Source organism: Heliconius melpomene, chromosome 13 (assembly GCF_056956725.1).
Source record: "Heliconius melpomene rosina isolate 202511_hmr_F chromosome 13, ASM5695672v1, whole genome shotgun sequence".
Lineage (NCBI taxonomy): Eukaryota > Metazoa > Arthropoda > Insecta > Lepidoptera > Nymphalidae > Heliconius > Heliconius melpomene.
The window spans coordinates 7,445,736-7,472,474 of record NC_140401.1 but is presented as its reverse complement, the minus strand read 5'-3'; the positions used below and the strand labels follow the sequence as shown (position 1 = coordinate 7,472,474).

The following is a 26,739-nucleotide window of genomic DNA, read 5'->3' as shown; positions in this document are numbered from 1 at the left end:
AAATTCAGTATTTTAGGAAATAATAAATTACTTACAATAAAAAAACATCGTAATTCAAATTATCAACTAAAAAAGAAAGAGGGAGAAAGAGAAAGGTATTATACATTACTCGTCTGTGTATGCGACTGTCGCGCCTGCGCACGTCTCATTTAACGGTTTTATTCCACGCATTTTTCTTATGGTTTTACTATCACATTTTTTTCAGTTCGGTCACGCAGCGAAATCCCTATCCCTTCCAAGCCTGCCGTAAGGAACTTCGTTCCAATAAATAAATCCGCTTTACGGTGTATCCCACACATAGCGGGGTAGACAGAGGGAACCTAGTGTTAAGACACTCAGTTCCCCTCTTTCCATCGAACTCTGGAGGCATTGCGTGTTGAGTTATTCCAACAAAATAATAAAATTAGAAAAAAATAATAATAAATTTATCAGATTTCTAAACGCAGCATACATTAATTACTTTATAATCTGACAACTGTCATTTAATCAACAAAATAAAAACTATAGTCGAGATTCATAGATAAATATAATCTAAATTCATATATAATTAAATATCATCTTAAGAGTAATAAAACATAATATTATTGACTATAATAAAAAAAGTAAATACCTAATTATATTAGATACATTTTATTGTACGAAGGCGCTCATATTTTAATGGTTGTTTTGGCCTGGGTTTCATGATTTTACTGGTTTTAAGAACACTTGTAAAAACGGCGGAGAACGAAGTTAACCTTGGGATCATATCAATTCAGATTGGTACCGTCAGCACTTAATAAACTTATTGTTTATATTTTTTCCAAGACATGTTGAACAATGAGTCGTTTCGTTAGAATTGCTTGTGGGTGAAACAAGAACCTTACACCGAATTGTTCCAATGCCTCCCGATGGGAGCTGTCTCTTCCATGCTTTTGTATATTCTTTGTTTGAGCGTATTGATATACAACAAACTAATAAATTGCGCGAGACTATAGTAGAGTACGTATGTCGTAACTGGAATGATTTAAGTATCTACACTAGCGCTCGAAACGGGAATCCTTACTCTTCTAAAGAAGACATGCTTTGCTTAACTACGTACGGAGCTACTTCCGAAATAAAGGCTGCAGTAGATTTGTACAATATTAAGATAGAAGTGTATTATCACAATGGTATCCTACTTGGTTTATTCGGCGAAGAGAAATGTCCTATGAAGCGCTTACTCTAAACTATGTTTTAAAAAGAGCAACTCTTGAGTTTCTTGCTATAGTAGCTTCCTATAGGAAAAGTACTTGTAATGGCCAAATTGAATAAAGAATATTTTGATTTTGATAACATTATGAATCTTCCTACTTTTAATTTCTGTACAAAAAGTAATGATATCCCATCAAAAACATAAATGTAAAAAGAAAGCCAAGTTCTGTAATAAAACGTATGCTTTCAGCGATAAAAGAAGTGAGATGTAAATGTATGCCAAGTTCAATGGTCAGTCCTGAAATTTATTTTTAACAATATAAAATATTTTATAACAACTGAAAATGCCCATTCTTCTTACAACTTGGAGACTTCATTTATGTGTAATATCTGACTTGGCTAGTTTTCAAATTAATTTACATCGATATTAATGAATTTATTCAAATTCTATTCTATTCTATTCAGATTCTATTGTAAATTCATATGAAAACTAGCCAAGTCAGATATTACACATAAATAAAGTCTCCAAGTTGTAAGAAGAATGGGCATTTTCAGTTGTTATAAAATATTTTATATTGTTAAAAATAAATTTCAGGACTGACCATTGAACTTGGCATACATTTACATCTCACTTCTTTTATCGCTGAAAGCATACGTTTTATTACAGAACTTGGCTTTCTTTTTACATTTATGTTTTTGATGGGATATCTTTATTCCATAAAAATGCTTAACATTTACTTGGACATGTCATAAAGTAGAAAAAAAAATACAAAACAAAATAACCAAAAAAAATTTTCAATTTTGACTTGAAAAAAGCCCGTTCAAATGGTTGAGCTCATGAGAAGATACAGGCAAAGAAACTCATGGCCACTCTTTTTAAATGCCAACCTTTGTTACAAATTACAATTAACAATTTTAACTTAGAAATAGAGCAACTCATTTCCAAACATCTTTATCGCGAACATAATCTTTAACAGAGTAATATGCTTTTTGGCAGAGCCTGTGCTTTACCACTTTTTTAAATTTGTTCAGTGATAAATTAACCATGTCGTTTGGAAGTTTGTTATAAAAGTGTATACTTTGACCTACGAATGAGTGAGACACTTTATGGAGCCTAGAGAAGGGCACAGCAAGCTTATTTTTATTTCTTAAGTTATGTTGATGGATGGTCACTGTTTTTTTAAATTTATTAATATTTTTATGCACATATACTAAGTTGTCGTAAATATATTGGGAGTGTAGTGTGAGGATGTTAAAGTCTTTGAATTTATTCCTTAGTGACTCCCGTGGACCCATTTTGTTATACCTAAGAAAACAGTTTCATTAACTACTTTAAGTTCCTCATTGTTCATCAAAACCCTGGTTTCTGCTTGTTGCACATTCTTAGTAAAGAACCTGATACATTTAGTTTTACTACTATTTAAAAGCAAGTTATTGGCACTAAACCAGTGTAATATCCTAGAAAGAGCATTGTTTACATCGTCAATTTCCAATTGCCGTCTATTAACCTTAAAAACTAAAGATGTATCATCTTTATTATATTTGGCTTCCGAAGCCTCCTCAGAGAGCTAGTCGATTGGAAAAGTTTTTTGATAGTAGGACCATGTCTAAAAATATTCTTTATTTGTATTGTATCTTCGTGTCAAATTTCGTAACTATAGTTCCACAGGAAGTACCCTATAGTTTTTGATTACGCAGTGTATTTAATACAAAATAAAGCAATTCGATGTATAAATGCGATATTCAGGATTACCAGTCCCTTGAAGCAAAGGGACTGGTAAACCTGAATATCTGATATAAATTTATATTTTTATACCTCAACACGATCTCAAGTAAAATGGCTTTGACAGACTAACAGACGGTCAACAAAGTGTTCCTATAGGATTTCCGTTTTTTTTTCCTTTTGAGACACAGAACAATAAAAATTGATTAATTATTTTATGCATTAAATAAATCGTAATTTAAGGCTTTTAAGAATTTAGACCTCGCAAAAATTGTCGTGCGCGCACTGCAAATGTAGGTTTACCAACATAAATTCCGATTCCGCAAAAAAATCGGGTGAATCTTCTTCCTCCTGGCATTAATCCCGGCTATTGCCAGGGTCTGCCTTCCTACTCAACCTACTCCACTTTGCACGATCTTTTGCGTCCTCGGTGGTTAGACCATTGGCTCTCATGTCCTGCATCACGACATCCAACCAGCGCTTCCTTGGGCTTATCCGGCCATGGACATCGTGGTCGATGCCTCCAGACTCGTGCATAATGGATCCAAGGTACCTGAACTTCTCCGACTTAACAGCTGGCTCAGGACCTATAATGATGGTGCTCGAGTCCCGGCTCCCGCAGGCCATGTACTCTGTCTTCGACACATTTAGTTTAAGACCGCCGTTCTCAAGCGTACCCTTCCAGAGGTTCACTTTACGCTCCAGCGTCAGTCGGTTCTCGGCAATGAGTGCTATGTCGTCGGCATACATCATCAGCCATGGAGGCTGGTCCTTGATGTGAGCCGAGACAGTATCGAGCACTACATTGAATAAGAACGGACTAAGAGCCGAGCCCTGGTGAACCCCCACTGTAATCGGGAAGGGTCTAGTGTCGCCAACAGAAGTCCTAACCATAGAAGCGGAATCGTGGTACATGTCTCCGATAATCTCAATATAGGCCTCAGGGATCCCGTTGGATCGCAATGCCCACCAGATACACTGACGAGGCACACAGGCAAAGGCCTTCTGCAGATCTAAAAAGGCCACATGCAGAGCTCTCCTTTTTTCCCTGTATGCCTCCATCAAAGTTCTGAGGGCAAAAATGGCGTCCATGGTGCCCGATCCTGGCTGTAATCCATATTGAGACTCAGGGATAGTACACTCTTGGCGGAGCCTGAGGTCGATCATGCGCTCGAAGAGCTTCATGGTATGACTCATAAGCTTAATGCCCCTATAACTACCACAATCTTGAACACTGCCCCTTCCCTTGTAAATAGGGGTAATAAAGCTAAGCCGCCACTGATGCGGCATCTTACCAGTGTTCAAGATATGGTTAAAAAGGTCAGTAAGCATGAGCACACCAAGAGAGCCCAACGATTTCCACGCTTCTATCGGAATGTCGTCAGGTCCCACCGCTTTTCCGTTCTTCGTGCGTCAAAGGCAATTACGTGTTTCGTCAAGGGTTATTGGGGCAATAAGTCCGAGGTTAGGCGGTGGGTCGTGATGAAGACTGCATGAGTGCTGAGTATTCAGCAACTCCTGGAAGTGGCTTCTCCACCTCTCCTTCACAGAGGCATGACTACAGAGCAGCGTGCCCTGGGAATCTCTGACGCAAAGACATTTTGCGATATCTTGCGTAACTTTATCCCGGGAACGTGCCAGTTTGTAAATGAGCTTCTGCCCCTCCACAGTTTCAAGTTTATCATACAATGGTGACAAACTCTCACTGCGGGCTCTGGCTACAGCTCTTTTACTGGCACGTTTAGCTACTGTGTACTCCAGTCTGTCTTCAGGAGAGTTGGATTCCTGCCACTTCTTAAAGGCAGCCTTCTTTTCACGAGTCACCTCCTGGACCTCGTCATTCCACCACCACGTCTCCTTGTCGATGACTCGTCCTCCCCTAGAAACGCCAAGAACTCGTCTGCCTGCCGCAATGATTGCCGACTGAGCCCGATCCCAAGCATCCTGAGCAGTCTCGGTGTTAGTCGAAAGATTATGACTTTTCACCTCTGCCAGGAAGTCGGTCTGCATCGGTCCATTCAGCAACCACCACTACGTTTCTCGGCTACTTTCTTCTTCGGAGTGACGTTAAAGTCCATGACAAGAAGACGATGTAGGGCCGTTAGGCTTTCGCCTGGAATGACCTTACAATTGCAAAAAAATCGGGTGAATAAAATAGATTATATGTTGCTCCACAACCCCCCGTATCTTTCATTGATAAATTGCAAGCACTACGTGGCTTCTTGCGAGAGTGTCAACTTACATTGAGAAGGTGTACTTACAGTTACATTGGAGAATCTTAAATCTTGAAATCTAGGTATATTTTATCATCGTACAATCTCAGGTTTTTTCTATCATCGTACAAATAACAATTTTATAAACAATATGAAACAAGAAAACATTGAAAACTATCGATTTAAGCAATTCAATATAACATAACTCTTTTAGCAAGTAGTAATTTAGTCGAACAATATACTTTAAATTGAAATATTTTTTTATTTATGAACCGATTGTAAAAAAATAAACACTAAATGTGAACGGAAGCTTGCTAGAATCCAATAATGCAACTGCATTTAAGCTGTTTCTGAGGTTAGAGTAAACAAGCGTACAGACAAACAAAATTTTTAAAAATCATTGTTTTGAGTTCTATTTATTATATTGATAAATGCCCCCAATAATATTTTTTCTGATACATCTTCCATGTAAAGTCACCTATAAGCTATTTATTATAAGTATAGATTTCGTTAATCTATTTAAGTAGGTGATCTCTTGTGCTTTAATTTACTGATATGTATTTTACAGCTCGTGAGAATGTTGAGCATCAGACGGTTAAAGACTTTAACCAGGTGAGCTATTAAATATTTATAGTTAAGTCTATTTTGTTATTTTTGTTTTTGTTAATATAATTTGGGATATTAAAGAAAACATTAATTAATATTTTGGAAATATTTATATTGATTGTAATTTTTATTAGAAAGCCATTGCATAGCTATGGAACAGGGTCTTATTTTACCGCTGTGGTTGTAAGTTGTATTCCTCTACCAATGAGTTATTTAAGGTTCTCGACTGACCACTCGATTGCAAATCCAATCCAATCTTTCCTATTTCTGTGAAATGTGGAGAATACAGTGTCCTAAAACTAGGTTCTCTCCTGATCGTATAAAACGGTATCAACGTGCAGTTAAAAAGAGAATAATTTTACTTAATATAGCCAAATTTAAGTTAATATAGCCTATTTTATATCAATTAAGTATAAATAAGAAATTATTAAAATGAAACAATTTAACAATTTTGAGGTTATCATGGTGCAATGGTTAACCTATCTGTTAACGTCTTATTGCGTTCGATTTCCACTTAGGGATTTCATTATATTGGAATAATAACCAAGCAGCCAATGCGGTCTTGATTAGGCTTAGACCCTGTGTAATAAGATAATGAGGTATAAGTAATATTGTGTGCTCGTGGTCAGTGTCTCCTGAGCCTGCTGGAGTGCCCGGTGTGCTTGGAGTGCATGGAGCCGCCCATGTCACAGTGCCGGCGCGGCCATCTCGTGTGCGGGCGGTGCCGCGCGCGCCTCGCCGCCTGCCCCGTGTGCCGCACCGCCTTCTCCTCCGTGCGCAACCGCGCCATGGAAGCTGTGAGTATTGTGTTCGCAGGGCCGGACGCGAGGCCAGGAAAATACCCCACATATCTATATGTGTAGGGGTTTTTCCCTTAACATAAAAATGTAAAAAACAAAGTATTTCAAGGTATTTTATTAATAAATTAATGTGTATATTTACCGAAATTATATAATATTCTAATCATACTTTCTTATTTTCTTTGTCTGGATCGACAAAATGAAGTTAATCCAGGAATGATTGAAGAGAGGTTTTATTGCTTGAAGAAGGTTATAAGCTTAAATACAGAAATATGAAATAAAAGAAAAAATCAAAGGAATGAATAAAAGAGAAAGGATGGGTGTCGTTATAGCGGCGCGACGTTCAAATGTGTATGTTGCGCGACGCGTGCAGGTGGCGGAGCTGCTGCGCTACCCGTGCCGCCACGAGTGTGGGCGCCACGTGCGGATGCGGCGACGCGCCGCGCATGAAGCCAGCTGCGCCGCGCGCCGCTACCGCTGCGTCGCATCGCCCTGCGCCGCGCGCGCGCCTCTCCCGCTGCTCGGCCTCGCCGCGCACGCACGGGTGAGCCCCTCTGTCTACCGTACTATAGCTGCCGCGCGACCTGCATTGCCACGAGTGCGGGCGCCACGTGCGGGTGCGGCTGTGCGCCGCGCACGAGGCCAGCTGCGCTGCGCGCCTATGCCGCTGCCTATCGTCCTGCAGCTGCTGCTGTCACTGTTTTCAATTATCACTTAATATTAATTTAAATTCTTATTATGACAATCAATATTAACATATAATTTTTTCGAATTTCATTTTCAACCTCTGTTGTACATTTACCGAACTTTCGTTCGTTTCGTTTTTTAACATAAAACTCGATAACGGTTTTGTTATAATTATAACGGTTTCATATTTTACTTAAGTAATCACGACGAGAATTCACGGCTGATTCTACCTTGTGAACGTCTTATAACGGCAACCGCTAACTTTTACCCCTTTTCCCTAATAAAACAGATCAATTATAACACTTTCAGGCGGAACACCTACCAATGCTGAAACTGGGGCGCAAACACAAATTCTCCGTACGAGTAAACACAACGCACTCCGACAATTGGTTCGTGATGGTCGCCCGCGACATGTTCCACTTGCATATCGACGTCGACTTACGCGCGTGGGGCGTGGTCGTGTATGTAGCGTACATTGGACCTAAATGTAACGCTAGTCGTTTTGTTTACGAGGTGAGTTCGTGTAATCAATGACAGTAAAGTTACTGTATGTTATAGTGTGTACAGTAATTTGGCAAACCCTGAAGACGCGCCACCACAACACATGTGTGTATAAGGTAAGTTTTTTTTTCAAATTGTTACAAAATTCAGTTTATTGATGTACCATTTTTTCATTTTGCATGTTTGTTTTGAGTTGGCTGAAGTTAGGCAGCTACATTTCTGTAATTATATTTAACTAGCTACCCAAACGCGACTTCGCCCGCTTTAACTTATACTTTATATTATAGTCAAATTTTACAAAATCTTTAAATTAATTTTAGTCTTTCTTCTTTATTCTGATGTATAAGATATATTACTGTAAAGTTTCATCTAAATTTAGTTTAGTAGTTTTGCATAAAAATAAAACAAATATCACAAAAATTTTATAATATTAATAGGATATTCAAATTTGTTTTTAAAGTGAGATCAAGAATTCGTTATACTAACCTTGATAATAATTTATAAGCTTTTTTATAATATACTATGCAACTGCGTTTTTTTTTTATTATTTTAGATAAGGGTTTATTTCATTAATAGCGGGCCCGCGAGGCTCCGCCCGCTTCTTTTTTATTAAATACTAGCGGACGCGCGCAGCTTTGCTAGCTTATTTAGGGGTAAATTCTAATAAATCATGAAACATGTGTTCAATGAAATATTTTTAAGTCTAAATTTCAAATTTTATAAAAATCGGTGGCGATTTGAAGATTTTTCCATACAAACTTTCAACCCCTTATTTGCACCCTTAGCGGGAGAACTCTAGGAAACTATGAAACACGTATTCAATTAAATACTTATAAGAGTTTGAATTTCAAATTTTATAAGAATCGGTGCCGATTTAATTTTTTTCCCATACAACCCCTATCTCAGCCCTTTACGGTTAAAATTTTACAAAATCCCTTCTTAGTGGATGTCCAGATTACGAAAGTAAACATCTGTCCAAATTTCACGTTTCTACCATTAGCGGTTACGGCTGTGCGTCTCACCTCAGTCAGTGAGGACAAGTCCTTTTATAGATATAGATTATGAAAATTGGTTGGTTATTTTGTATACACTTTATAAACGGTAACTTAAATCTTGGTATTTTGCTCGCAAAAATTGTTGTGTTTAATCGAAAAATTCTCCCAAATCTCTATCTTAAAGTGACCTATATGTGGCTACACCTCTATCGGACAGTAAAACCCTACATAGAACGGTTCAGCTTTTCCAGAGATTTTTCCGGACAAATAGACAGAGATAGATAATTGTCCTCTATACTGAAAATACCTTCCACTAAGGCATTTTATGAATTCTTATTATTAATACAAAATTCTTATAATTTCATTTTTTAAATTTTTATATCTTAGCTAAGGTAGTACCACCATTATGTTCTTCATGATATTTTCAAGATCTTTAATTCAGGTCGGCACAAGGGTGTGACTGTAACGCGACGGTTGTGGGTTCGATCCCCACTCGAGGAAGTGAAATATTTATTTACGTTTGTATGTAAACGTATAACGTAATATTTATTTACGTGTAATGTCTTCGCTCTGGTGTTGAGGCAAAGTGCGGCGTTGAGTTCTGCCACTCAACACCCAATGCCTCCAGAATTCGGACAGAAAGTGGGGACCGGAGTGTCTTTACACTGGGTTACTCTGCCTACCCTGCTGTGTGCGGAATGCAGCGTGAAGCTGATTTAATTTAGCTGGTTTAGTTCTTATAATAAGTTAGTTCCCTAAGTAGAAAATGTCTATCATGCTTTACACTTTTGGCAAGGCGGTATTTCACTATTTCTTATGGTTTAGCTGGACTATAATTTTTGTTCATCCGATGTTCCAAATCTTTAATTTTTAATTTTTATATGTCCATACAAAATGCTCTTCACTTAACAATTTTCGTTTTGGACGTATTTAGTTAGTTATAGTTTAGCTGGACCACTACGGTTCTGCGTCAGGTGTGAAACTTTTCAAAATCAAATTTTCGAGACACTTCTTGTTGAGTGGTGAACAAAGATTAAATAACATTTCCTTAACAGGTGACGGTGACGGGAGAACATAACAACAAGAAGCTAGTCTACACGAGAGCAACACATAGCGACCTTGAAAGCTCATCACTCAACGTAAGTCGCCAAGACTGTTTTCACTTGCCCCTGGACCAGGCCCAGAACTTCCTAAAACTGAGAAGAATTAAACATAACATTCGTGAACTCGACAAGTTCTTAGATTTCACAGTGGATATTAGTAAATGCGACGAGCCTGTAGAAAGCCTGACGGACGAACCGGATTCTTGATTAGAGTGTGTGGTGTACGTTAGCGAGGGCCGCATCGTCAGATACGAGACGCACGGCATCCCTGACGCGCCTGAAACCCAGTGAAGGACTTGCATGTTCAGAAATAACCAGTTCAGTGTGAGTCGGACTCGCGCACCGATTTCATGCTTGCATGTCAACGGGATATAGTGCGGAACCTTGAAAGTGCATTTCTTAACCATTTTATTCTTATAACTCATTATATTATTATGTATTTGTTACCCTATATTATGTAGTTTTTTTTTATTTAGGCGTGGATCGCCGATACATTGTGATGATGTGTCATCATTTTGCTTTGGCGAATTCTTTAAATTATGCTTAATGTTTGTTAAATTAGTAAAACTTTGTTATATTGAACTTCAATCGACATTGTATAATATAATATATATTGTTTATACTACTCTTCATATATTAAATAGTATATTTTTATTATCTCTTACATACTTCTACTTGAGTAAAATGATCTTTTATTCGAGCTCTTTTATATTGCTACTTTTAAATTTTAACTATCAACTCATAACCTCATTATACACAATTTATATGAGCATAAAAGAATGTATTTGATTAAATTGAAACTTTTAAATTTTAAACTTAGAAAAGTAAATCGCACGACAAGCTTTTATGATCATATAAATTGTCTATGTATAATGAGGATATAAGTTGATAGTTAAAATTTAAAAGACAAATTTTATTTTCTCCTTTTCATCATCAAGGGTATAGAGGCTAAACTACTGGTGAAAGTGTCGTATTATATAAAAGTATTACTTGAGACTTATATAGACTGATATTGCCTTTATAAACACTCGATAGAAAGCTAGAAGTTACCATTAGTTTTTCCTACACAAATAAGTTATAGTGGTAAAAACTTTGTATCTGTATCTTATTTCAAAATAAATGCAAATATAATTGAATAATCTTACTTTAGTTTTACTCTTTCTTAAATATTTGTTAATTATTCATAAGTTTTAAAGCGATATTTGTCATTTAATTATTCTCTTTTGTATGAATTGCTGTTATTGTATTTTTTAAACTGATATTGTAAATTTTTTTCGAAGATAAAATCGTAATCTAATGTTGTTAATATTTCAAATTTGTTTTCAGTGGAGTGAAAAAGAATAATGTTAATTTAGTTTCAATCGACTTCGATTAATGAGTATTACACTGTCATTCTTGTTATTAGAAATTGATACATACATATTTTGAAGAATTTTAGAAGTTAAAAGTTCATATTTGCATTGCACATGTTATATAGTTTTTTATAAATTACTTTTTCTTTTATTTACTCAGTTAATTGTGTTTAAAAGATTCAAACATACCTTATATAAAGTTTTATATCTGTGATTTTTGGTTATGCTTTTGCGACGTCCCTCCGGCCCTCGCAACGTTTTTTTTAATTTTTACTAAGTTTCTGCATACTGCGGCAGAGAAACTAATAAGTCGTTTATCTAAATATTTTTTATAATAATATAAGGTTAAGGTGATTTGAATGCCACAATCATAAAATAAAATAATGGTATTTAAATATATTTATTATTTTTATTTCAAATCTTAAAAGTAAACACTAAATTAACTATTATTTGCGTGATATGTCCTTTTACAAACAAATGGGGCATACAGAAGATACTAAATTTAGATAAAAAATTAAAATCTGCTTTGTATATAATATAATTGTATTTTTTGTCTATTATATAATTATTTCTGCAGTAATATTGCAATATTGGACACTACAATGTCATGCGCCCTTTTCGATCTTCTACAGCAATTAGTATATACAAAACTAAAAATTTATTAAATTTAATTATCACATTCATTTTGCCAACCTAACGTTTAATTAACGTTTATTAATATTGAATATGCTATTATATATTAATATAATTCAATACAACAGTAATGTAGTGCAGTAACTACTTACACTTTTGCATAATACACATCATCATAAATAAAACAAATAGAAAAAAAAACAAAGCTTCAAAAATACCACTTTTAACAATTCCACTATTTTCATCATTATATTAAGAAATAATTTGTAAAGACAACGTTTTTTAAATACAAAATGGTAAGCAGTTTCCCGTTGCGTTATCCCGCATACAGCAGGTATGCTGAGGAAATGCATATTTCGACATGTTCCACCCAATTTTCTGGTCATTGCGTGTTGAGTAGCGGAACTCAACACTGAACTTTGTGTACCATGACCACAAGGAAATGGAAATAATTTTAATATATTCATTCCCGTTGTATACGGTGCTCAAGCCACCATCTGCTTAGCGGCGAGCGACTGCCGCGCGTACTCCGTTCCGATGAGGCCGCGACACGCCAGTGAGAATTCTTGCACGCTTTCTAATAGCCGTCTTTTGCTTTTCTTTTCTCTGTAAATATGAATAATATAATCTTGAGAAATATTTACACAAGTGGTAACCTTGTAATTGAATTTATGTACTTTCATATCAATTTTGTATCAATTATATAATATTATATGTATTACCAGTCATTAGAAGCTCCGTATGGGAGTTTGACATTTTCTCTTTTTTTATTATTTTGTATTTTTTTTTCTCGCTGTAGCTAACTTACTTAAGCACAGCCTGTATAAATTTCTGTTTATGCGCATCCGTAGCGTGCGCCGAGGGGAACCCCGCACGCGCTAAAGCGTCTCTTAACCACGCACCGAACTCTCCTCCCGCGTTGTTCTCCCCCTCGCCCCATTGTGCACGGTTTAACGCTAGTAATAGTTCTGCTAAGGGCTCCATTTGATTACGGGGTGTTGCGCCACCTATACATAAATGGAATATGAAAATAGTTCTTTTTTTTGCTAAATTTGCTTTTTCGGTGCTGCGTCATATTTGCGTAAAGCTAAATAACATTTTCCAAAGTTAAATAAATTAAACAAAACAAAAATAAATAATAGAATAGAATAGAATATACTTTATTGCACACATAAAAGGAATATATACAAAGAACAACACAAATAAAATTGAAAGAAAAACACATACACAATACATACATAAAACGTGTTCAAAAATATATACATAATATTAAAAAGATAAGGATAAACTACTATACTAAATTAAATAAGTACTCTTTTAGACGATTTTTAAAACTGTATAGAGATTTGGAATGTCGAACTTCTTTAGGAAGTTCATTCCAAAGAATTGCAGATTTCATAGTAAGACTTGGAATAAAACAGGGTATGGGGGGTTGGTAATTTAAGGAGATTATCAGAACGGGATCTAAGGTGGAGGTGAAGAAGTGGATCGGCACCTCGGAAACAAAATCGATCTTTTAAGTAGGAGGGAGAGAGAGAGAATATAATATTTTATTTTTCTAATTAAACTAGATAAAATTGTGCAACATAATTTCTTTGCTATGAAAACAAAACATACCAATACAAGACAGAGCGGTGTGCGTCAGATTCGGCGCACAACGCTGCAGGGCAGTGGCGCGGCGCTGTGCCAGTACAGACAGCCACGCGCAAGCCGCGCCCGCCGCGCGCGCCTCCCACACGCGCACGCAACTACACGCTGGAATTAATAATTTTATATTTTATTATTATCCAGCCTAGTGCGACTCAGTTTCCTCCGTCGAGAATTCCGTACCAATTTCGAGATATTGAAATAAATGGTAGAACGGAGTGTCAAACAACAAAGAAAAAAATTAAAATAACTAACCCAAATCGACCAAATCTGGCAACAAGTCTTCCAACCAATCGATTGACCGAGGTTGTTTCTTAGTTAAGGCTACAAGTAATGTAAACAAGGCTTCAGCGAGATCTGGCGCGGCACATGTAGGGGAGGGGGTGGAGGGGGGAGATATGGCACGCGCACTGCTCAGTACACCCGCACGTACGAGACGACACGCCCCGTTCCACTCGTTGCCTACGAGTACTGTTACCTGCAATATAGTATATTACACACATCTGTCTATAAATACGATGGTTGTGGGTTTGGTTCCTCTCGGGGTAACGATTATATTGGAATTACTATATGTATCTATATATTTCTTCGCTCTGGTAAACGAAGCGCAGTTCTGCTATTCAACACCCAATTGGTTTAAAATAAGAAACGGAGTAATTGGACACTTCGTTCCCACTGCCCTCTCTTTTATATTCGGGATACAGCGTAAAACATTTTTTTACCTAAACGGTGGAGTGGAGAAATAAGGCTCGAATAAATTTTCATGTTACAAGAAATTTACAAATTCAGGCTAAATAAAAAATATTATATGACATTTTATAAGATTCAATGAAAGCAAAGATCAAATAAAAGGGTACTCTAGGGTATTCAGTAAATATTTTAAAAATATTTTTTAAGAGTTAACAATAATTACTAAACGGAAAAAAAAAACTTCAACTCACTAATTTAATAACTTCCAGGCCAACAGGGCACGGTTCTATTTCAAAACCGGCTATAGTCAAGTCCGCGATATCTTCTATTAGTGTTATAATGTCACCCATCATTGCTGATACTGTATGCTTCAACACTTGAAACACTGGCTGAAAAAATAAAACATATTGATGAGATGATAAAATATGAACAAATTAATTATGAAGGTTCGTACCTCAAAAGAAAAAAAGACGAAACCCTAGGATCTATATATAACGCAACGGTCCACACTCAAGGAAATGAAATATTTATTTATTAGGTGTACCGGTATGAGCGTTTTCGCGTCCAACGCCTAGGCTTACCTGTGGTCCGCGGACGACTAGTTGGGAACCACTGCTGTAGATGCTAGCTGCCAAATTTCAAAATTCTCGGTTTTGGCTTTAATTTTTTATTATTTAACCAGAATTGTATAGTTTTCAGATTTTTTCCTGAACTAGTAACGTAGTAACTAACTGTAAATGCTAACTGCCAAATTTTATATTTCTAGGTCAACAGGAAGTACCTATTAATTTTGTATCGCATCGCCGTTTATATCGCAAAAAAGCGTATGTGTCGAAATACGCATTTTTTGCGATATACACGGCCATATCTTTTTTTGATCATGTCATATCATCATGGGGGCTGTACATCTGAGTATATGGTTTGAATTACAACCCGATACCGCCAAGCTTTTCTGCGATAAAATGTCTTGACAGACGGACAGAGAGATGGACAACAGAGTGATCTTATAAGGGTTTCTTTTTTCCTTAAAAAGTACGGAAACCCTAAAAACATTCCATCCATACCACCTAGAATTTTAAAATTTAGCAAATTTAAATTACGACTCACGGAATATTTTTTTTAGCTTCACGCTGTACGTCACCACTAATGTCACCAGAATTGGGCGGTGTGTGGAGAATAGAGTGTCCTACAGGGAGTTGACTGATTCGTTTTAAAATCGCGATTTTGTGAATAAAGTGAATGCGATTCCTGTTTGAAGGAATGGTTAACATTATATCAAATATTGACTCTATGGACTTAACACATCAAGCCTATAATGGGAACACTATAGTAGTATTCATACCTGCGGCATCCTGGCGGTGGCCAACATGAGCACAAGCGCCGGGTGCAGCGTGCGGTAGAGCGCGGCGGCGAGGTGCGCGCTGGCGCCCAGCGCGCCCATCAGCGCTATCACCTCGGACGCGCACACTGTGCCGCCCTCGCTTATCTGTGATGTCGTAGGGGTCGTAGGGGTCGTCATTACAGGAGCAGCATGGGAACAAAACAACTATTTATATTTGTTCCTTCTATCGGGCCATCAATAAATTACGTCACATGGATTTCATTTTATCTGCTCCTTCCACGTCGTTGTTATAGCTGGTTTAACATAAGGGACTCCCCTTACCTATTGTAATGTTGTATTAAATCTGTAATTTCACACGTAGAATTAAATTGTAACAGTAGCATGTCACGAAAATCAGAATCCTTCCTCATCCCTACCTGTGACGTAATTTATGGATGGTCCGTAAGAAGGAACAAGTAAAAATAGTTCTTTTGTCCTTATGGTGGTCCTGTAATTCTCACCTATGACACTCTTCACGTTTTTTTCACATCAGGACAGGCAGAGAGAACAAATCGTTAAGACGCTCACATCATACTTTCTGACAAATTTTGGAGTAATCGGGTTAAGATCTATTTAGTGGTTTGTCTACCAGAATGGAGATTTAAATTTTGGGTATTGAACTCATAATCAACGCCTTTCCACATCCATCTCGTATCGTCCATTTCTATATTTTCTAAATATACCACTGCATTCACTTGTTCTAATATCTTGCCATTTACCTACACTGATCTTGCATTCCGTCCTTTCTTCATCTCTTTAAAAAAAAAACCAGAACCTTTGTCTTATTCGCATTCAGGCAATCATTATAGATTATCTTAAATTTCATATTTTTTTGTTGGAGTCAAATTAATTTTGCTATTATAAAAAAACTCAAGTATATATAAATACATAAGATCTTACGTGTACTTAAAAGTTACTTTTACGTTTTTGGAGGAGCAAAAAGTAATAATGTCACCAGAAGACCATATCCGGAGGACTGATTTTTGCAGCAAATAATTGAAACAGAAACAATTCGGCTGCGCCACGTTTTTTTTTTCAAATGGACAAAACTGACGTTGACCTAGAATAGTCTCTACAGCGTCGCCGGGAGGCGAGTTAAAGAAATGTGAGTTCTGATCCATCCACCCTGCGTACGTTCAGGAGGGTCTGCGACCGCTGGGCCCCGTCTCATTAAGGTGCTCACGCACCGTAAAGAACTGGCTTCGTCAGAGATAAGTGCTGAAGCAGAAGCAGTCAGGTTGTAATAACTTTTATTAATATAATACGCATAGCAACACGTGGACTCATATTTTGATAGTAGGGAAAGCGCTATGGCTTCTCCCCTTCGTGTTGCTTTACGACATGAAGACGCCTAACTCCCCCAACTAATACAAGCCCTAATACTAAATGAATTATACCTGATTAACAAGCTTCTGTCGCAACGTAACAGCTAGATCACGCAGTAGCGGCGTGGCGCGGTCGGGCGCGCTGGCCGCTAGCGCCGCGCCCGCCGCGCTCAATAGCTGGCGGCGCGACCACGCATCCACGCCTGTACTGGCACACTGTTAAACATAAACAACACACATACTAGGAATAATAATTATATATAGTTTCAAATGTCAAACAACAAGACCGCTTATACCTTAACAAGAATGTAGAAAACGGCTGTAAATAGCAGATTCTTTAAAAATAAAGAGTCTAGCTCCATAAGCATAAAGAAAGCTGCGCTACCTGTTGTTCCTAGGCACCCTCAATTTATATTTTGTTTTTTGTTTTGTTGTACAGACGCGTTATTTTTACTTTTTTATTATATTTGTAGATATGTAGATATATTTTTCGGAACTTTTGGCAATGGTGTGACGCTATTTCGAATAGAACGCCCTTTCTCTATGATTCGTAACCGAAGTCAACCGAAAATAAAGGATAAACCAAAGCGAATTCAGTATACTATGTTATAGATAATAGTGAATCTCAAAATAAAAAAGCTTTCTTTAACTAACCACGATAAGGGAACGAGGCGAATACAAATAAGAATATTTATCTGATCGGGAAGCTCATTAACTACTTCACCTGCGCCTGCGCCACCCTCACGATGTCGTCGACCAGCTCGGCGGCGGGCGCGCTGCAGTCAAGGCAAAGGCGGCGCAGCGCCAGCGCGGCCGGAGCGGCGCTCCGGTTCAGCGCGCCGCCCACCGCGCGCACAGCCGCACGCGCCATCGCCTGCCGCCCCGGCACCGCGGCGCTCAGCCACGATGCGTACGCGCCTGTGGAATATATAGTAAGTAATATAGTAGTTGTGAGTTCTCCGCACTGCGCTCCTTCTGCCCACAACAAATACGACTCACCGAGACAATCCAGCGCCGTCTGCAACACGCGAGAGTCTTCGTTCAGATCCGCCACGCAGTGCAAGGCGTGGTTCAGCAAAGCGGCGGGCGCTGCGGCTTGGCCGGCCGCGTCCGCCAGCGCGAGACACACGTGCAAGGCCGCCTCGCGCGCAGCGGCGCGATTTTCGGCCCCCGTTGGCGAAGTGCCCGTGTAAGCGCTCTCCACTAGCGACCAGCATGACTCGCCGAGAAACATGTAGCAGTACATCTAATAACCATATATCATTATTGACATATTAAAATAGTTTAATTTTATTTTTAAATAAAATAAAATAGTTTAAAATAGTTTAGTTAAAATAGTTTAATTTTTTCTAAATTATGTAAAAAACAACAGTAATAGATGAAGTTAGTAAAAATTATATAAATGTTCATTAATCATAAGTTTCAAATGATCTTTGAAAATACATGATTGAACTTCATCTTTGTGTTATATCAGTACTGCTAACAATAATTAATCATTTAATTATTAACGTAAAAAAACTGATATTTGTTTACCACAATATCAGCAATGTCTTGTCTATAGCACCGTAGTAATTCCTTATCGTCTTTAGAAAGTGCTGACTCCGGAGGCATTTCAGATTTCTTCACTAATGTCAAGAGAAGTTGCGTAAAAACTTCACGCCATACTGGATTTATCTCCACATTGGCATTTAATATTTCGTCCTGTAATAAAAATAAAAGCTTTTAAAAATAAATGATTGCGTACGTGCTACCATAGTGAGCAGATGCTATGTTATTTGTGTCCATATTCGAAATTATTTATCTCGAGATCGCGTGGAGGTACCTACAGTTAAACTTAAGTGAGAACTTAAAAAGTGAGAACTTACAAGACAAATAAAAGAAAAAGTCCGATAAGTGAAAATTTATAGGTATTTCAAATCAAATCAGCTTCACGCTGCATTGCCTGCTGCCTGCATGGCATTGCCTGCTGAGTGGCGGAACTCAACATCGCGCTTTGTCTTGACAATAGAGCGAAGAAATAGAAATATAAATTTAAATAAATATTTTATTTCCTCGAATGGGGATCGAACAAAAAACCGGTCGCGTTTACAGTCACATTTTGTGTCCCTGCGCTATGACTGGATAGGTATTTCAAAAAAAAAGATCATTACACACTTACATTTGCAGAGTTCATTTCATATAAAATGAGTGCATATGAACGCCAATTTAAGTTTGTCATTTTTTATAAGTTGTTCTTTCCGTTGACCTACAATCCTGGTATGGTACGGAAGCCTAGGTGAACAAGTCCGACTAGCGCTTTACTAATTTTTGTTTTTAGCTTCACGCTGTATCCCACACATAACAGGGAAAGACTCTGTCTATTTTAGTAATCTGGGAACCTAGTGTCAAGACACTCCATTTCTATTAAGAAACTTCAGCTACCCCCTTACCGCCGTATTGCGGATATGGAAGAATTGCGTGTTGGTGGCGGAACACAACGCCGCGCTTTGTCTCGTTACCAGAGTAAGAAATACAATTTCCTCGAGTGGAAATCAACACCACAACGTCGCGTTTACAGTCACACTTTTGTGCCCCTACTGCCCATTCGTGCCGAATGGGCTCAAATGAAATATTTTATTTGTGTAGGAACATAATAATAGTTATTATATTTTCGTTAGTGTATTAATTGTCATGTTAATTATTTTTAGTATTTTCTAATATTTTCCCTTTAATTAGTCACGCTTTTAAATTGTTTTTACACCTTAAAGATAAGAATTATTACATAAACACGATATGCATTATCAGTTATTGCTATTGCTGTAAGGGTCACACGAATTTATATTTGTAGGGAAAAGACAGCATATAATACCTAACATTAGAAAAATATAAGGACACGCACCGCCTGTCCAGCCAACTTAAAAAACTGCAAACGCCCAATTTGTTTTTATATGTATCATTTGAAGCTTCTTTTGAGCCCATAACTCGTAAAAAAATAGTATGCATGCATGAAATTTACTACTTCTAGTACCAAGGTAGATTTATTTTAAAAAAGTATTTCCTGTATAGGTATACAGGAAAAAATCTAAACACTGATAATAATTATTGATAATTACTAACACGAAAGTTAAAAAGAAGTTAAGTACAAAAGTTGGATCAAAACTTAGGAAAATAAAGCGATTTTAAAAATAAGCAAGTATTAAATCAAATCAGCTTCACCTATATCCTACCTACTTAGTGTTAAGACACTCTGTTCTCCATTTTCCGCCGAATTCAGGAGGCATTGCGTGTAGAGTGTCGGAACTAAACGCAGCGATTTGTGTCGGCACCAGAGCAAAGAAATAAAAATATAAATTTAAATAAATATTTCATTTTCCCGAGTAGGGATCGAAACTGTCGCGCTGCAATCACACACTTGTAGCCCTGCGCCACAACTGGCCTCACAAACAAAGTAATGATATCCCATCAAAAACATAGATGTGAAAAGATGTTCACTCAGCAACAGCCACCAACTCAAATATCAACCTAATAGATTAATACAAGCCGGAAGTACACTACGACTAACTTGCAAATATGTATAATAAAGCCTGTACGTACAAAATTGTCGAGTGAAATTAATATTATTATTAATATTACAAAATACAAAACTTTATTAATGGAAATATACACCCATTTTATTTAAAAGGAGTCCGTTCCACCTGAGCATTACCCGCTCACCCCTTCCGGACGAAATTAGTGGATTATTGCGCGGTGATAAGATTAATTTATTATTACTAAACAGTCATACTGATGTACTTGTTCGAGCGATTCTCATTCTATTTTAGTTCCCAACACTTCTCAGACGTCGCGATGAGTTTCACTGGCAAAGTAGTTAAAGTGACCGGCACGTCTTCCGGAATAGGGGCGGCAACAGCCATAGCCTTAAGTAACGAAGGAGCTCGTGTAGTATTACTTGGAAGAAATACGCCTACAAATGCAATCAACCGCTGGTAATACGGGCTGATATTTCTAAAGACGAAGGAGCACAAAAATTAATAAAACAGACAGTTCATGAATTCGGACAATTGGACGTTTTAGTCAACAATGCTGGTTTCGGATCTTTGGGGAGTCTTTTAAATGGTGACATAATGAAGGCGTACGATGAAGTGATGAGTGTCAATTTACGCGCTGCCATACATTTGTCGAAGCTAGCTGCGCCGTATCTGATTAAAACTCAAGGTAAAATTGTAAACATATCGAGTGTCGCTGGTCAGATTCCCTCTTCTTTACCAGCGTTAATGCCGTACAGTGTTTCCAAGGCCGCGTTGAATCATTTCAGTGCATGTGCGGCTGTGGAACTGGCTCCTCATGGTGTAAGAGTGAACACAGGGAGTCCTGGTCCTGTGATAACCGATATCATTGAAAATTCAGGCTTCCCTTGGACAATGGAGGACTTACAAAAAGGCACTTCCTTGAATAGAGTGTCAGAGGCTCAGGAAATAGCTGATTTAGTGTTGTTCTTAGCGAGTGACAAAGCCAAGGGGGTCACTGGATCAAACTTCTTATCCGACAACGGCTTTGCTATAAAACGTTACTAATTCATTTCATGGTTTTAACCGATTACTGTTTTCTAAAAGGACGTTACATTCTTACTTTCGTTAACTATTTTTTTATATTTGTGCGTCGATTTCTCAGTCAGTTGTCGAATTTAAAATTATTTTTTTATTTGAAATATTTAATATTTTTTTCCTCGCTTTGGTAACGAGGCCCTTACAGTCGTCGACTCCCTCACAAGGGAGTCGACGACTGTAAGGGCGTCCTCTGCGGGACTCGAACCTTGGCTTGCGGCCGTCGAACGGACTGGGATTTCACTTATGCTAAGCAACCGAGCCGCGACTGGGGACAAATTAGACTAATCTAAGGGAGCTAACGGTCCCTAACCGCTGGGCCCGACTGCGCCGAGACACGGCCGAGCCATTGAATAAGCTGGACATTGTCGTTGATTCCGTCGACGACGGTGTTTGCGTCGTGTGTGAGTAGTGTTTCCTGCCTACATACGGGGCATTCGCTATAGTCATGGCGTCATCGGAGTTTAAAGGACGCTACGCGGGCGTCTACATCTAGGGAGCGCGTTAGGGGTGTAATCACACGCATTAACAATGAGGGGATTCGCGTGTAAGACTGCGCGCTCAAAGTAGCGCTTCACTAAGCGTTTGCAGTGCTCGTGAATCTGGTATTTATTACCATTGGTTCCTTACCATTATCTATAACGGGACGGGAGCCTCCATAAATATTTATTCTGTTTTCTAACTGTCACGGTTCACGAGATACAGCCTGGTTACTGACGGACAATAGGCTGTTAAATATATTTTTACCTCAGAGGATGTAAAAAAATATTTAAAGAATGTTTAACAATCTAATGTCGGTATTTTCTAATATATTTTAAATTTAACTAACAAAACGAACCCACTCACCTGTAAAGTATACCAAATGCCGAACACAAGATTCGACCGCGTCTCGTGTAGCGGGTAGTGCCCGGGCGCGGCCTGCGCGGCCAGCAACAGCTCCAAGACACTCCTGGCGGCCTGGTCGCGCTCGGCCGGCGACTCCACCGCGCGCACTATCTCGCGCGAGTGGCATTCGCTTATAGACACGCAGCACGTTATTAGAGCTGAGAGAAGCTCCTGTAATCGAATCATTTGAAAATTGTATATACATATATCAGGATAATAATTTATGCATTTATTTTTCCTTTTAAAATGCCTCATAAAGTATAATCCCCAATAAACTTACTTCATTAATAGAATTTGGCACATTATTGGCATTAAACAGCGGTGTGGCTAACTCAGAAACACTGGCCAGGAGGTCCCTGGCCGCGCCCGGGTGGCGGCAGGCGCCGCCAGCTGTGCCAGCCGCACGCACCGCCGACAGACACGCCTCGCACGCTTCCAACGCTGTGTCGCTTACGGCTTCGTTCCATCTATGTGCATAAAGTTATAATAATGAGGACCTCCAGGAGTTTGCGTAATGAAAAATGTTATAAATGCATGTATATTTTAAAATGCTAGTTTTGGCAACGCCCGTTGACTCCTATATAAAGTTGTTGTGGTATATATATCCCTATAATCCATGACTGTATTGTCTCCGTTCCTTGTAATAATGAAACACACCTGCATATAACATGAACAGCGGCCAACAGGCCACGGTATAACGAGGCACGTTCCGGTAGTGTAGTGGCACAGTCTACTGCATCCTCCTCTCCTAGGGTGAGCCAGCTTGCAGCACACATTGCCGCTATAGTCCATGATTGTATTGTGTCTTCAGTTGGTGGGTCCTTACTGTAGTCACTGAAAGTGATATAAAAAATATAGCCATAAAAAATATATATGAGTAGATTTATAGTGTTTAGGCTACTTCTTTTACAACTTTATATATATATATATATATATGTTGTTATATTATTAGAGGGCTTTGCCACCTCCTTGCTTTGCCCCAATGATAAAAAAGATGCATTCTCCGAATGACAATAATATTTCTTTTTGTATTATAGCATTTGGGATAGCTGCTTACTTATGTATGACACTTTGAATTTGTGAATTTATTTTTCCACTTTGGTGAAACCAAGCACAATATTGAGTTTTACTATACAATACACAATGTCTCAAAATGAACAGGAAATGGAGAATCAACCTGACATTAAATTCTCTCTGACTACCCTGCTATTTAGGAGAATGTGTGAAGCTTCTTTTATATTTAAATAAATATTAATTTTTTTTATTATGTCACAATGTCACATACTAACTTGTAAACACTCTGTAGATATCTTAGCATGTCATCCAAAACCATTTTGCTTGCTTGGTTTAATGTTGCACGATTTTTTTGGCGTAAAGTTGTACCCATTGTCATACTGTTATACTGAAGATAAAAACATAAAAAAAATATTTATTAAAAAAACAAAAACCAACTGCATAAATCTAAAAAGAAAATAAGCAAGGCCAACTGTTTATTAGGATTAACAGTCAGGACCTCATTAAATTATGTGGGGTTCCTGGTAAAATTTTTATTGATTGAAGAATTATTTATAGGTCCTGACTATTTAATCCATCCATAATTTAATCCAGATTTTCAAAATAAACTATAGCGTAGATGTTGCCTAGACTTAATAGTAATATAACCAAAAAAGTTTCATTCAAATCTGTCCAGTACTACCGGAGATTAGCATGCACAAACAGACAAACAGACAATTTTTTTTCACTATTAATGTATATTAATAGTTTTATTTTTATTTTTTGTATAATTATAACTTAAATGTACTTACTTCTTCAGGTATCACAGTAAGTACTTCCAGTAAAAGTGATGTATTTTCAGCCGCTGAAAGTGGTCTTAAAGTATCTGCTAAATCTACAGAGCCTTGTTGTAAAATAAATGCTGCTAGCTAAAAGAATAATACCAAAAGTAATAAATTGGAAGGGATGTTTTAAAATAGACAAAGGTGCAACATAAGAAATTTATATTACTTACACTTATACATAATCTGTTAGTAACTATTTTAGGACCTTTGGAGTAACCAATAACAGCCTGTAATAATTTTTCCTTTAATTGTGGATACATTTCTGGAGGTACCTCATTCCAGCATCTCAAAATTTTTGTATGTAAAGTTGTTGCAGCATAAAATTGTATTTCTGTGCCCTACAAAATATTGTGGTATAAATAAATCTTACGTATCTCAGCACTTACTAATATTTTATTTGATTCATCTATATGTGAAATAAATATAAATGACAATGATAGTATAATAATAATTCATAAAATATTTTATCATTTAGTCCATAATGACGTTAAATAATGGAAAAGCAGGAATATTACCTTGCTGGGCTGAAGCAAATCCCACACAAATGTCCAGGCTTCTGATACACGTTGAGCTGCTGTAAGCCACGCATGAGCCTTTGCCCGATCTTCTTGCTCGCCGTTATAAAATACTGAGACCGCATATTCTAAATTTTGAGCTGTATACTCCATTATTTATAAGACTTTTTCAATCCTTCAGCACTTAAAGCATTATCACTAATTAATAAACATTTGGAACTTTTAAAGAATTAATAAACGTTAAAGGAGATGTCTAAAACTAATATCAGTTATAATATATATTTTTAATTAACTAGCCACTCTTAAAATATGGATAAATAAAATAGCAAATATTCACTTGTCAATAATGTATTTAACATTACAATTGACACATAAATGTCAAGATTCTTATATATGACATTAACAAAATTATGTTGTAACTTAATAGCCCGTTCGGCGTTTATACGCTACCAGATCAAATGGAGTGCTTGCGGCAAACGCTTGCAAGATGTTTAGACGTTGGCGCATATTCAGTCTGAATTCGTATCAAACGGATGTTTTTTGCTGTTGATGGTATAATAAATTACACGCAAATGAATAATAGTGAATATACATTTATATATTATTTATAAAAATGTATATTTATTAATAATATATAAATGTATATCAGAAGGTAAATGAGTAATAACATATGGGTCATACTCATATGAGTGTTATATTACAATAGCTATAACAAATAAAAGAAAATAGAACGATTTTTCATTCTAAATTTAACTATGCCTACCCCTTATGATAAGTGGATAGTCAACAAATCAAAATTTAAAAAAAAATGTAAAGAAAAAAATTCAAATTCCATCATTTGTCCCCTTCTGTGGGCTGTTCAGATTCGTAGTTCATAATTTAAAAAAATTGTAATTTAAGTTATTACGCCCGTGTCATCGAAATCACACATATTTTCAGCGTAGAATATACTTGAGTTGATTTTTTAATGATAATTTTCAAAATATGCTTCAGCCTTTTTACTATAATTTCTAATAAACTAGCTGTTACACGTATCTGACTCTTTTCTGTGATCCAAAAAATCTGCATTTTAAAAATTTGGTGGTAGCTTTTTATTCATATGTTCATTCGACGATTCAAAAGTGCTTGTAATAATTGCCTATTTGAATAAAGAATATTTTGAATTTGAATGGTTGGTGGACGGTGACTCGCCTCCTATTAGATGGGCCCCCACAAAGCGGCGTAATGCTTCGAGCGCAACATCGGGGTGGTCGGCTAAGGGTGTAGAGAGAAGCAGCAGCAGAGCTCACCATCACGAGGAGCTCGTGAGCGGGATTTCCTATTATTACGCATTACGCTTGAGCACTTCCACCCTTTCAAGCATATAGCTCTTGCGCTCCACTCTGCTGGCCAATAAAGGAAAGCCAGAGGCGGGGGATAGATTACAATTCCTCTCCGGAGGGGTCAGGTCCGTGGGGTCGCCACTCCCCAACAGCTCGCCACAAGCTGCCCTTCGGCTTTATTATTATTATTATTCTCTGAAAATTATTGTTGTAAATATGGATCAAAAGTTCAACCAATCCATTTTGGTGGATTAAAAATACATTTTTATTTACACACTTGGGTCTTTTTTTACTACTCGTTGATTATTAGTCGCTACAACTTAAGACAACATCTATCTGTTCTATTTCTACAAATTTGAGACATGATCCCTTACTTAAAGATCTGATTAAGACACAAAGAGTTTCTTGAAAATGACGAAGAAAACTTAATTTTATAATTTTTTTTCGATATAATTGTTGGCCATTCATTAATGAATAGATTTGCTATTTTGATTAGGACTCTTTCTTATTGTTTTAAGAGGCTAGTATTTGTTACAGTATCATTATCGTTACGTTAACATTATTTATAAATTTATTCATTGTTTAAATAAAAATTTTAAGTTTAGTTCTGTTGAGTTATGCAGAAAATTACTGAAACTATTATGAACAAACAAATAATGATAAGAAAACATGGATTAATATACTTGCTACTCAGTAATTGTAAGAAATTATATTTTTTTTTCTATTTATTACCTTACATTTTTAAGACTGAAGGAATCTGCTGTATGAAT

General features: G+C 37.2%; 2 protein-coding genes across 6 annotated transcripts in view; one reads left to right on the top strand and one right to left on the bottom strand.

Moving 5' to 3' along the window:
- The window catches only part of LOC146532777 (uncharacterized), a 34,666-nt gene extending 23,117 nt beyond the window's left edge, over positions 1–11,549 (top strand). For 4 of the 5 annotated variants that reach the window (XM_085196865.1, XM_085196864.1, XM_085196866.1 and 1 more), the window contains 5 exons: positions 5,675–5,718; positions 6,342–6,509; positions 6,886–7,056; positions 7,509–7,712; positions 9,751–11,549. In XM_085196865.1, the coding sequence (XP_085052991.1) occupies positions 5,675–5,718; positions 6,342–6,509; positions 6,886–7,056; positions 7,509–7,712; positions 9,751–10,005 (842 nt within the window). In that variant the 3' untranslated portion in view covers positions 10,006–11,549. Of the gene's footprint in view, positions 1–5,674; positions 5,719–6,341; positions 6,510–6,844; positions 7,057–7,508; positions 7,713–9,750 lie in introns of those variants that run through there. The other variant, XM_085196867.1, reaches the window with a different exon arrangement.
- On the bottom strand, positions 11,535–25,040 carry cdm (importin-13-like protein cdm). The gene is made up of 17 exons (XM_085196862.1): positions 24,648–25,040; positions 24,303–24,470; positions 24,100–24,216; positions 23,584–23,696; positions 22,952–23,128; positions 22,575–22,761; positions 22,256–22,465; positions 18,360–18,527; positions 17,826–18,072; positions 17,551–17,744; positions 16,899–17,042; positions 15,463–15,606; positions 14,372–14,509; positions 13,686–13,908; positions 13,401–13,538; positions 12,592–12,790; positions 11,535–12,389 (listed from the first exon to the last, which is right to left on the bottom strand). The coding sequence occupies exons 1-17, from the start codon at positions 24,798–24,800 to the stop codon at positions 12,269–12,271; spliced, it is 2,841 nt and encodes a 946-aa protein (XP_085052988.1). The 5' UTR covers positions 24,801–25,040; the 3' UTR covers positions 11,535–12,268.
- Positions 25,041–26,739: the final 1,699 nt, after the last annotated feature.

What these genes read in the sequence shown, in the direction of transcription:
- cdm (XM_085196862.1), bottom strand. Translation starts at nt 24,800, where the DNA reads ATGGAGTATACAGCTCAAAATTTAGAATATGCGGTCTCAGTATTTTAT. An exon ending in ATTTGCTTCAGCCCAGCAAG is followed by an intron (nt 24,471 to 24,647) that starts GTAATATTCCTG and finishes AATATTTTGTAG; the next exon opens with GGCACAGAAATACAATTTTA. An exon ending in CCACCGCCAGGATGCCGCAG is followed by an intron (nt 14,510 to 15,462) that starts GTATGAATACTA and finishes TTATTTTTTCAG; the next exon opens with CCAGTGTTTCAAGTGTTGAA.